General features: G+C 31.3%; 1 protein-coding gene across 1 annotated transcript; it reads left to right on the forward strand.

Annotated features, from left to right (window-relative positions):
• The first annotated feature begins 1,328 nt into the window (after positions 1 to 1,328).
• On the forward strand, positions 1,329 to 1,625 carry LOC131054415 (glycine-rich cell wall structural protein). The gene has a single exon (XM_057988928.1). The coding sequence runs from the start codon at positions 1,329 to 1,331 to the stop codon at positions 1,623 to 1,625; it is 297 nt and encodes a 98-aa protein (XP_057844911.1).
• Positions 1,626 to 11,833: the final 10,208 nt, after the last annotated feature.

Genomic DNA, 11,833 nt, shown 5'->3' on the forward strand with positions numbered 1-11,833 from the left:
CTATGGTACAATTTATCTATATCGTTAGTTTATCAAGGATTTGAACTCACCACTTAAATATTCTATGCTCTTTAACACATTAGTAATTTGTCCTCCTAAGTTACTAATGTTGACAAATCTACCTTCTAGACATAGATCACAATTTAAATGTTTTTTTAAAGCTCAGGGTTTGTGTAATGATTTTAACATGTTTCAAATGAATTTTGATAAATGTGGTGCATTTCCTATGTGGATTGGATAGTTGGAATAATATAAAATTTATTCTAATAAATTTGGGTGTTATGATCTCGATATTGGTCTCTACCATAATCATATTATAGATTATATATGGATAAACCTCAAAGATACAATTAATATGTTACTAAAATAATTGGAAAAATGTACAAGAATCATTTCCAAACCAACATTAATAGAAAATCTGCCAAACCTAACAGTCATATGGTATGGGTTCATCTAGTAGACATACTGGATAACTACTGCCTCATCCCTGACCGAAAAAAAGCTCCTACTCCAAAGTGTCAGACACAACTTGCTATCATTATTATCAACATTAGTTAGCATCGACGCCAACAAAACAAGAAGAGTTACTTGCGTCGCTCGGTGGCCAAGCGAGAAGAAAACCCCGTCTAAGACATCAGGCCACTATTTGCAATTCACTGTATTTGAACAGCACCATAAGCTGCCATATATGAACTAATAATCCGTTCAACAATGTAAATTGGGTAAGTTTGATATTAAAGTATTCTGCATTTACGGGAGCTAAAGGAATGGATGATAAAGGCTTAAGATTTTAGTGTCGGTACGTAGTGTAATCTGCAAATTCTCGTCGTCGAAGGGGTGGATGATGCATTCAGATTTCAATGTCGGTAGTCAATAAGACAACCATATTTGTTTCTTTCTAGCAATGGCAATGGGGACCTTGTCTGAGTCAGGATACATATCCAATTTGAGATAATAGTCACGCGAGAATTTAGTCTGCTCTTGGAACAACAAATAATGGTATCAATTATGTGGATGAGAGATCGCCACGTAAGCTTTGGTGGTAAAATTAGCGTTCACATAAACGGTAGTTTTGGATGCTACAAAGTATCCTCCTATGTAAAAAGTTTAGGATTTCGTGCATGCAATTTTTAATAAACATTTGGTAAAAGTACACAAAAATATCTCCAAGTAAAATTATGAAATATCTCATGTGCAAATTGTTTTGCTTGATGGTAATGTAGATCATTCGAGTCATACGCTGGCGTGTTGAAAGCCTATAAATAGGAAACACCATTCTAGAGCTTCTCAAACCAAGTTGTTTATCTGTTCATGTTTGGGACTTAGTAATGGCGTCTCGTACGAAGATAATATGTTATATTTTGGTGGGCCTCATATTGGTATGTACACTCATTGACAGAGCGGTGGGGGAAGAGAAGTATTATAATGGTGGGCACGGTGGTGGTGGGTATGGTGGTGGAGGTCATGGTGGTGGTGGGTATGGTGGTGGAGGTCATGGTGGCGGTGGACATGGTGGGTATGGCGGTGGAGGACATGGTGGTGGAGGCCACGGTGGGTATGGTGGTGGCGGGCATGGTGGTGGGAGAGGTGGCCACGGTCCTCCTGGCCATGGACCTGAGAATTAAGGGGTTCTAGTTTCATCTAGATCGACAGCAGAAGTAGCAAATATATGCTATGAATTATATAATAAAGCTGGTTTCGATTGCTCACTTGCACCCTGATTCTAAAATGTATTTTATGTGAAAATGCTTAATATGAAATGGGAAAAGAATTCGAATATTGTAAAATTATGCTGCTGAATATATAATAGAGATAATAAGTTTGAGATACATATTAGAGTTTTTTTTGGCTTGTCTTTAATGTTATATAAGCTTAGTTTGATGCCAGAGGTATCATCTAAACTATTTTTACATCGAAGATTTCACTACTTTTATATTCTTTTAATATGTTTTAATTTTTTTTGAATGAGTACAAGAAAAAGTACTGTGATATGCTGAAATTTATAATAAATGTGACATTTTATTAATTGTGAGAATTTATTTTGTATTAATTACATAGATATGTTTTGTACCAATATATTTAATTATATCGACAATCTACATTAAAATTGCAAAAATTAATAGAGGAGTGCAAAATGTATTCAAATTAGGGAGTATGATGGTAAGAAATGAAAGAATAGAAAAAGAAAAAGTCAAGAAAGGAGACAAGTGAGAAACTAATGTGAGATTCAAAATTTAATTCAAAATAAAAAAATAACAATGTAAAATATATTTAAAAATATGTAGTGAAAATAATTTAAAAAATTACTAGAAAGACATAAATAAACTTCAAATAGAAAGAAAGCATTACATTATTATACTAATAAGTGAAGATCATTGAAAAAAGATCATAACAATATCAATCTTGAGAAAGAACTTGTAAAGAGTGAGGAGCTTTTTGAGGAGTTTGTCTTGAATCCACTTGGTGCAACATTGCTTCTTTCGAAATGGGATTTAGTCTTATTTTTGTACATTTGGTATTTTGCCTTTTTGGTTAGCTTGCCTACCAAGGCTTTGAGCTTTTTTAAATGCACTTGACATTATCACTCCAAATTAGTTATAAGAGTTTAAGTTTTGATGATGCATTATAGTGACACCCTCATTTAAGATTCCTAAGAAATTAGTTCTCTAACTATTGAAAAATATATGATTATTAAAACACCCCAAGGTATTTTTCTTCATACTCACAAATTTGAAAATAAATGTCGTGCATTGAATAACTTTCATAGGATATTTTGTGGGAGGGCTATCCTATTGAAGGATGTTGAAATATTGAGTTAGTAAGGTCTAGGTCCTAGATGTGATTCAACTTGATGTCATGTAAAACCTTACCATTTTTACCTCTTTTATTTCACTAAATCCAATCATCCAAAAGAAATCCTTGAACATGATCTTTAGGTTTTGGTCGTTAGTTATTAAAAACTCAAATTATAGATTCAAAACCTCTAGACATAAGGAAATTTGTTTTAATTAGATTAGCATGGGAAGGTCTCAAACCCATTACATTTTAGCCAACAAGGAATATAAAATAAAATTCATAAGATGTGGGGTTAAACAAAAAAACATAACACGGGGAGCATTAAAAGAAAATAGAAAAATAACAACAATCGGTAGAGAACCAACCAACAATTAGTTATTATTAAGGAACCAACCAAAAATCAACTATCATTAAGGGACTTCTATCCCTTTTTAGCTTGTCTTTTTAACTGTAAAATATCTAGAGTGTGTTTGAAAGAAACTCTTTTAGCCAAGATAAAGGAACCAACATCATCTTCAACCTAATGAGGAGAATTGTGAAGCTCAATCAAATATTTAGGTCTTTTTTAAACTTGTTGTGGGAGGCTACCTTGGGTTGAGAGCATTTGCATCACTTCTCAACCATTCCTCTTTGCTTCATTTAATCTCTTCCTAAAATACATTGATAGTAAGAGATATGTTCTTGAATGAATACCTATAATAATATATTAGCTCTAAAATATTCCTCATGAGGAGCTCTTTATTCTCCTTTAAATTTAACATAAGGATATTTGTTGACTCTCCTCACGGGGATACATTTGATGAGGAAAAAATTATGTCAATCATCATTTGATAACTCAATTTTATTATCTCTAAAATCCACCCTGACTTAAAATACTTCCTCACCCTAATTACATAGTTATCCATAGCTTTTCCTCAAAATACTCACCTTCAATTTAAAGGAAACATTTTTTATAAAATAGTTACTAAAATCTAGATGAATTAGATATTATGGAGATGTTACTCAATAATTATTCATAAAATTTTCTATTTCCTAAAATATTTTAGGTTTGAATGACCACCCGCACAATTGTTCTATTTTTTACTCTCATCAATATTTTCTATGGTTGCATATTTTTATTTCAAGAGTTTAAATTTTTTCTTTATATAGCATGATGCATTACTTTTCCTTCTAGATATTTTGTGTAGTAATGTTAAAGTAGGTAATGGTGATGTTTTCACTTTTCTCTATTATATGTGTCATTACACTTAGTTGATAAATATTGTTACCCTACCAACCAACATTGTGGTTTGTTTATAATAGTAATAACCATTCCTTCTAATCTATTATAGTTGATGCCTCCAATAATGTTTCTGAGAAATCACAGATAAATTTTTTTCTACAAAATTAGTTTTTTTGTCATGATTTTAATATGATTAAGATGACTTTTGATAAATTTTGGGAATTACATCAATGCATTTGATAGATAGAAAAATGAAACATGGTTTTTTTATAAATAATAAATTTTGTTTTATGATTTTAATATTCGTCCTAACATAATCATATGGTGTGGTATAGATGAAGTAACCTCAAATCTAGAATTGAGATGCTATTTGAGTGGCTTGATAGAGAAATATGATTTACTACATCATTCATTCAGTTTTTGAGTTGTTATTCTTTGTCAATTAATCCCTTGTTAGCTAGCATCATTTTAGAACACTTTTGTAATGATGATAAAATTAGGGTTTTAGTAATTAAAATAATAAAACCACTAATCTTACCTAAGTTACCATTACAATAAAAGAGAGGTGTAAATTCAATAGATCCAACCACAATTCAATTAGGAAAAGGGCTAAAACACTAAGTAAATTTATAATTTTTTGTCTCCCACTTTTGAGTAGAAATTTGGATGTAAATTGTGAAGCTAAGATAAAACAATGGACAATTGAAGTGAAACATTAATAAAAAACTACTACAGATATCAAATAGAGCCATAGATAGGGATCTATGTAGAAGAATAAGATCAAAACTTATTATTGAATTGTTGGGATTGGGATGGTATTTTACACAAGTTCTATAACTCTGAGATAGGTGAGTGGGATATTTTCTATACAATTAGATGCAATGGATCCACTATCAGAAGCTTGGGTAGAAGTTTTACGATCGAGATGGTAGGTTTCCCTTCAATAGGAGGGTAAATTCAATACCTATCTAGCCACAATTTAATTAGGAAAAGGGCTTAATCACTAATTAGATTTACCAATTTTTTTTCTCTCCCTTTTGAGTTAAAATTTGGATGTAATATATGAAGTTAGGGTAAAAAAAAGGACAATTGATGTTAAACAATAATAATAGACTACTAAAGATATTAAACAAAGCCATGCATAGGGATCTGAGCAAAAGAATAAGATCAAAACTTTCTGCTAAAATTTTGAGCTAAATTGTCGAGACTGGGATGATAGGTCATCTTGGGCTTGTAACTCTAAGGCAGTCGAGTGGGATCATTTTTCGATTAGGGAGACACACTTGATCCACTATCAAAAGACCAAGAAATGTTTATGGGACTAGGATGGTAGGTTGCCCTGGTCCTCTACTTTTTGCTCTGTCAAAATCCAAACCTATTCATCATCGTCAACTCTATTAAAATCTATATTCATAGCTCTTGGATCAATTTCCTACACACAAAAAGAGAAGAAAATGGGTTTTGGATATGGATTTGGCTTGGGTCAAACCTTGGTTTAGGAACTAAGCTTGAAATTGAAATGATAATTGTAATGGAAATATAATTAAAATGCAACAAGATGCCTTCCATTTGAGGAAAAAGCCATATTTAAAATTGAATGCTTGCAATTGAAATGTATACCTAGATGAAGCTTTCTTAAATCCTCACACAAGGGCTTTAGGATGCCATGTAGAATGCATTCATAGAAGGTTGATTATGGATGCATTCTTGAATGCTTCAATTTGACTTCACTTCTTCTCTAATGCTTTGTGAATACTTGATTTATTTCTCACTTGAATGGAATTATCTAGAGTATAATTTAACTTAGATTAGATAGCTTAGTTTTAAAATGAGAGGGCAGGCGTCCTTTTATAACTATCTATAACCTATTTGAGTTTTCAAAGTAGCCTAAAATGAGATCTAAATTCCCACTCACTTGATGTGACCATTGTGAGAACCAAATTTGGGTCCTGATTGAGAGGACCAAGAGCTCTATGCCACCATGGTCTTGAGCTAGGAAAAGGGCACCCTAGCAACTTGGTCCTAAGAATAAAGACTTGACTTTGGGGAAAAAACAAGTGAGAAGGCTAAAATGCACATTTATGAGGAGTTTGAGCAAAATCAAGGTTTACATTATGCATCAAAAGATAAAACACCAAGGTGAGGTCTAGTTGAGGACAAAATTGTATGTGGATAAAATTTAGTATGCTACAAATTTCTAAATTAGTTTTGTATCAAGTGGCAACATAGAAAACTTAAGGCCATGAAGATTCAATTTTTAAAACATCTATTTATTACTCATAGGGTAAGTCATCTCACATTCAACCATTTTAGTTCCCTCCCATTTATAGTGTCTATCCTTCTAATTTCATCCATTACTCTTAAAATACCACTACCTCAAATATTTGCAAGGTCGCTACCACATTTTAACATTATCCTTAAACATGGATGATATTTTGCAATTGTGCTTCACCATTAAAAATAGGATCTAGATGTTCACTCTACTTATGTTGACCAAATAAAATATAGCATCCACTAGTTTAAAACTAAATACATGGTCTCTAAAGTATATTTTGAGGCTCTAATAGGCCATCATACATTTCAAGATTTATTAAAAAAATAAAGGAGGGGAAAAAATAGCTACTAAGATTTTATATATATTTTCAAACATTTTTCTAGAATTATGAGATAATTTTTACTACTCAAGAGTACATTTTCCATCTAAAAAATTAATTTAAACTAATTCATAAGTCTGATTCATTGTCAAATTTTAGAGATGACAAAGTGTTCCTAGTGCATGTAGTGAATTTCCTTACTTTAATCATTGGTGGGATCATGTGGAAGGCAGTGATGGGGATGGCCTTAGGCAAAAGTAAAATGAGGAAGCAACAAAAGAAAAGTGTAGGCTCTAGTGCTGAGAAATGGGAGGATCCTAAAGACTCTATCCCTGATGATAAAGACTAGAAGAAGAACTTTAAAATCTTGGAAAAAATTAAAGTCTTATTAAAGAACAAAAGAAATAGTTTGTTGGTTCTGGTTATGCTTAGTTTTTGGGTGGGTATAGGTATATTTTTTATTTTTTGTTGTTATGGGTTATGCAAGACTTTAAATTTTGATCTTTAATGGCTTATGTTTGTGGTATGTATTTGGTTGGCTAGCTAATATTTCTAGTATATTTAATATGGACAATCATATTTTGAAGGACATTTTGATATTATTTTTATTTATTATGTATGTCTGATGGTTTATTTGTTTGGTGCTCCTAGTTGTTCTATGTTAGTGGGTGATCTCTAATGGTTTTGATGTGTTGTTGACTATATGCGATCAAGGCCCTTCCCTACTTAATCAAAAACATAAAATATTGAAAATATTTATATTATAACTAAATGTGATAGCATTAAAATTAATTTTCATGTTTTGAAGAACTTAAAATATTGGTTTTGTACTTTTACTCGTTGTTTTATATTTATATATAATTCAATATCAAATTAAGGAAATAACAAAAAAATTAAGCATTGTGGGAATGTGAATGTGAGAATAAGAAGAAAATAAAATGAATGAGACAACTTCTTATAATTAAGAAATTTAATTTGTTAGTTGAAGATAAATAATCTTTCCCTTATCAAATTGATGTTGAAAAATTCCACAACCATAAACTAAATTAAAAGATTATGAAATAATTAATAATAATAAATTTTTTATATAGATTTGAATGTTACCCCAATTCATCAACCTATTGAAACACAACAAATACACCAAATTATGAAGATGAATAAAATTGTATAATGAGCCATAATTATGTAATGTAGAAATTATAAAAACTAAAACTAGCAATTACTTATGCAGTGTTAGGAAAAATGTGAAGGGCATTCAATTGAGTAGAATTTATTATTGATTGTTTAGTCACATTTATTAAAACGTAATTTCTTATCTTCTGATATTACTAGAATGGTTAAAATTTTAATCCCCTTCAACTCATTCTCCTCCTCTTTAATAAATTGTAAGTATCAATTACAAATGTTGTTCTAGGATTGGTGTAATCTTTCTTTGAATTACGTAACTAGACCTCAGTATTATAATCATAAGTATCAATTACTCAAATACCCTATGTAAAACCTAACCAATTTATCTTGACATTTGGGAAATGTATCAATGTGTTCTTTACTCTTCAATGTTTTAGATTTGTGAAACTTTAATCCTTTTTGTATGCGATCATAATAGCAATTCCTTCTCAATTACTTCAAATCTTAGAAGTGTCGCAATAATTTATGTACCCATCCATGACTTGATAATTCTCTTAACAATAGTAGTTCTTCGCCTCCTCATAAGAGGAAAGCTCAATTTGTAGCCTCTCATCCCTCATAATCTTCTTCCAAAATATTTCTTTAGAATGATAGAAAGAGGGCTATTTTTTTCCTTTGGAATTGCATATAGAGTACGATGTCTCTAGATAATATAATTGAGTGTTAGATTAAATAAGACACCATAAGCCACATAAAAGATGTCAAGAAATAATGATTAAGATGTTAAGATGATAATTTGCAATATTGGATGATGGAATAATCATCACGCCACAAACAAAATGAAGGTTAAGGATAAGAAAATGATACCAATTGACACCCATAAAATTCCTATCATGGAAAAAGTCTACGAACATATATAAGCTTATCATTATTAATGTGGTCGACAATTTTAACACGTAAGGTTTCCCTCTACCTTAAAACTCTAAAACATCCATTCCGATTACCAAGTTCGCCAATAAATTAGTCGATCTATTTCCTTCATGATCAACATGATCTATACACATTGCTAAAAGATATAAAGGAGATAAAGAGTTCCCTTGCATCCTTAATGATATTGTTGATATTCATACACATTGCTAAAGGATATAAAGGAGATAAAGAGTTCCCTTCCATCCTTAATGATATTGTCCACATTCTATGAAGGTGGAGAAGGTCCCGTTTATGACATCGAAAGACACTTTTAATAAATCAAGAAGGAATTCTCTCTGAACGTTACAGTAGATTATAGAAGTTTCAACGACATGCTTTGATTGAGGTCCCAAACATCTAGTAAAAACCCTTTGCTATCACTTGTTTGTTTATTTACTCTGACTCGATTTGAAATCTGACAAACCAAACAGTCATATGGTATGAGTTCATCTAGTAGGTATAGTGGATAGCCACTGCCCCATCCCTGACCCAAAAAAAATCTCCAACTCGAAAGCGTCAGACACAACGTGCATATCATTATGAACGTTACATAGCATCGATGCCCACAAAACATTAAGATTTACTTGCGTCACTCAGTGGCCCAGTGAGAAGAAAACCCCGTCTAAGACATCCAGAGCACTATTGGCAGGTCACTTTATTTGGACAGTACCATAACCAGCCATAGCTGAACTATTAATTCTTTAAACAATGTCAATTGGGTAAATTTGATATAAATGTATCTGCAATTTATGGGAGCTAAAGGAATGGATGTTAATAAAGACTTCAGATTTTAGTGTCGGTAGGTAGTGTATTCTGCAATTTGTCCTCGTCCAAGGAGTGGACAATGCATTCAGATTTCAATTTTGTCAGTCACTAAATACAACTACATTTGTTTCTTTCTATTAATGGCAATCGGGACATTTGCAGAGTCAAGAATCACGTGGGAATCTAATCTCTTATGCATTTGTTCTCAACAATGATTAGCTTGTATCAATTTTACCAACAATTTGTTTATGTGGTGCAGAGCTCGCCGCGTACGCCTTTTGATGGTAAAATAAGGTATTCGAAAATCAAGGGTGAATGGTGGATTTGGATGTCAAAATGTTTAATATGAAATGGCAGAATAATTCCAAGTAATGTTGCAAAATGATGTTATTGAATATATAATAAGTTTGAGATAGATATGATGGTTATTTGGGTTGCTATTTATTGATATAAAACCTTAGAATTTAGATTTTGTTTTATATTGAAGATTTCATCACCTTAATGATATTTTTAATTTTATTTTTAAAAATGATTAGAAATTAAAATATTGTTATATGTTAAAATTTAGAATAAATATGATAATCTTGCAAGTTATGAGAATGATTATGCTTTTGGTAATAATGATGTAATTAATTTTTTATTCATATTTTTAATAATATTCAATGATCTATCTTTAATATAAAAAAAGTTATAATAACATTGTAATGATATTGATCTTGAAAAAGAATTCAAGGAGAGTAAGGAGTTATTTGAGATTTTTTGCTTGCATTCACTTGATGTCATATTGCTTCTTTTGAAGTAAGAGTTGGTCTTGTATTGTCTACCTCTTTAAGAAACCTCACCTTAGTCACTCCATAATTGTTGTCAAAATTGAAGGTTTGATGATGCATGACAATGGCACGCTCACTTAAGAGAGCTAGAAAGTTAGTTTTAAAATTGTCCCATGACATATATCTATTGAAACACCCCAAGATGTGGTTCTCTACATTAACAAAATTTGACAATGCATGTCATTGAATATAGAACTTTACTATAATAAAATATTTTATGTGAGGAGATTCCCTTGAAAGCATGTTGAAGAATTGAGTTACCAAGGTGTAGATAACACATGTGATTCGCCTTGATTTCATTTAAAGTCTTACCATTTTTACCTTCTTTTTTCATTTTACTTGATTCAACCATGCTAAATCCATTCTTGAGCATTATTCTTAATTTAAAGTCCTCTTTCCTTTGCTTGTTTCTCGCCTTTGAAGGGATCATCTCTAATGAGAGAGCTCTATGTATCCTTGTCTTGGTGGAATTTTTATTTTTACCCTTGCCATGTCAGAATTTTGTTACAAATACCTACCTATTTAGGCTTTTTTGTGTGCATTGACCCAAATAAGTTTTCCTTAATTGACCCAAGAAGAATTTTCATGTAGAAGTGTCTCTCTATGGATTTAATGGAGATAGTACACATTAAAATTAGATATATAAAACATATAATTAATTTTTTCTTTATTAACTTTTCCCAATACTTACTATCCATGTCAATGCTTTAATAAATTTCAGGAACGATCTTTGGAATCTCCCCATTCTAATCATATCTATAAATCCACTTCTATGCCTCTACTTCCCTAAAATATTGAAGAAAGTTGATCTATGCCGGTGAGCTGCAAACCCAAAAACCCTTGAAATAACAACACTACATCTAAGCCATCCTTAGGTTTTAACAGTTAATCCTTAAAAGATTAAAGTATAGTTTTAAAATCACTAGACATAAAAAAATTAGTTTATTCCCATCCTAAGGATCCATTTGGTGAGGCAAAATTATCTCAAGCATCATTAGAAGAGTTAATTATTGCATCTTAAAAATCCACCATTACTAGAGATACATACTTACCCCAAATACATAGGAGAGATCCCACAACCCAATAATATTGATAGAATAAGAATATTGTGTGCAAAATAAATGGGTTCTATCTAGCATTCCATTAAAAAATGCACTTTTCATCTAAAGGAATTGTTTTTTCATAATAGTTTCTCAACTCTAGATGATTTAGATAATAGGGAGATTACTATCAACACTTTTTCATGAATAATTCTTCCTAGAATGTTCAAGGTTCGATGGATAACCAAAATAAATATTCTACTTGTGATTGTTATCAATATTTTATAGGGATTGATATTCTTTGTTACAAGAGTTTTTCTTTTTAATATAAAATAATTCATTATTTGGCCCTCTACCCATTCTTTGTACATCAATCCTAAAGTAGCTCATGCATTTTATTAGGTAAAACAAGTTTTGAAGGTGCCTTAAAACCATTTACGAGCATATTTTGTGAGGATCTAGAACCCACTCACAAAACCCTACCAAAAG

Source organism: Cryptomeria japonica, unplaced genomic scaffold (genome assembly GCF_030272615.1).
Source record: "Cryptomeria japonica unplaced genomic scaffold, Sugi_1.0 HiC_scaffold_1179, whole genome shotgun sequence".
Classification (NCBI taxonomy): Eukaryota; Viridiplantae; Streptophyta; class Pinopsida; order Cupressales; family Cupressaceae; genus Cryptomeria; species Cryptomeria japonica.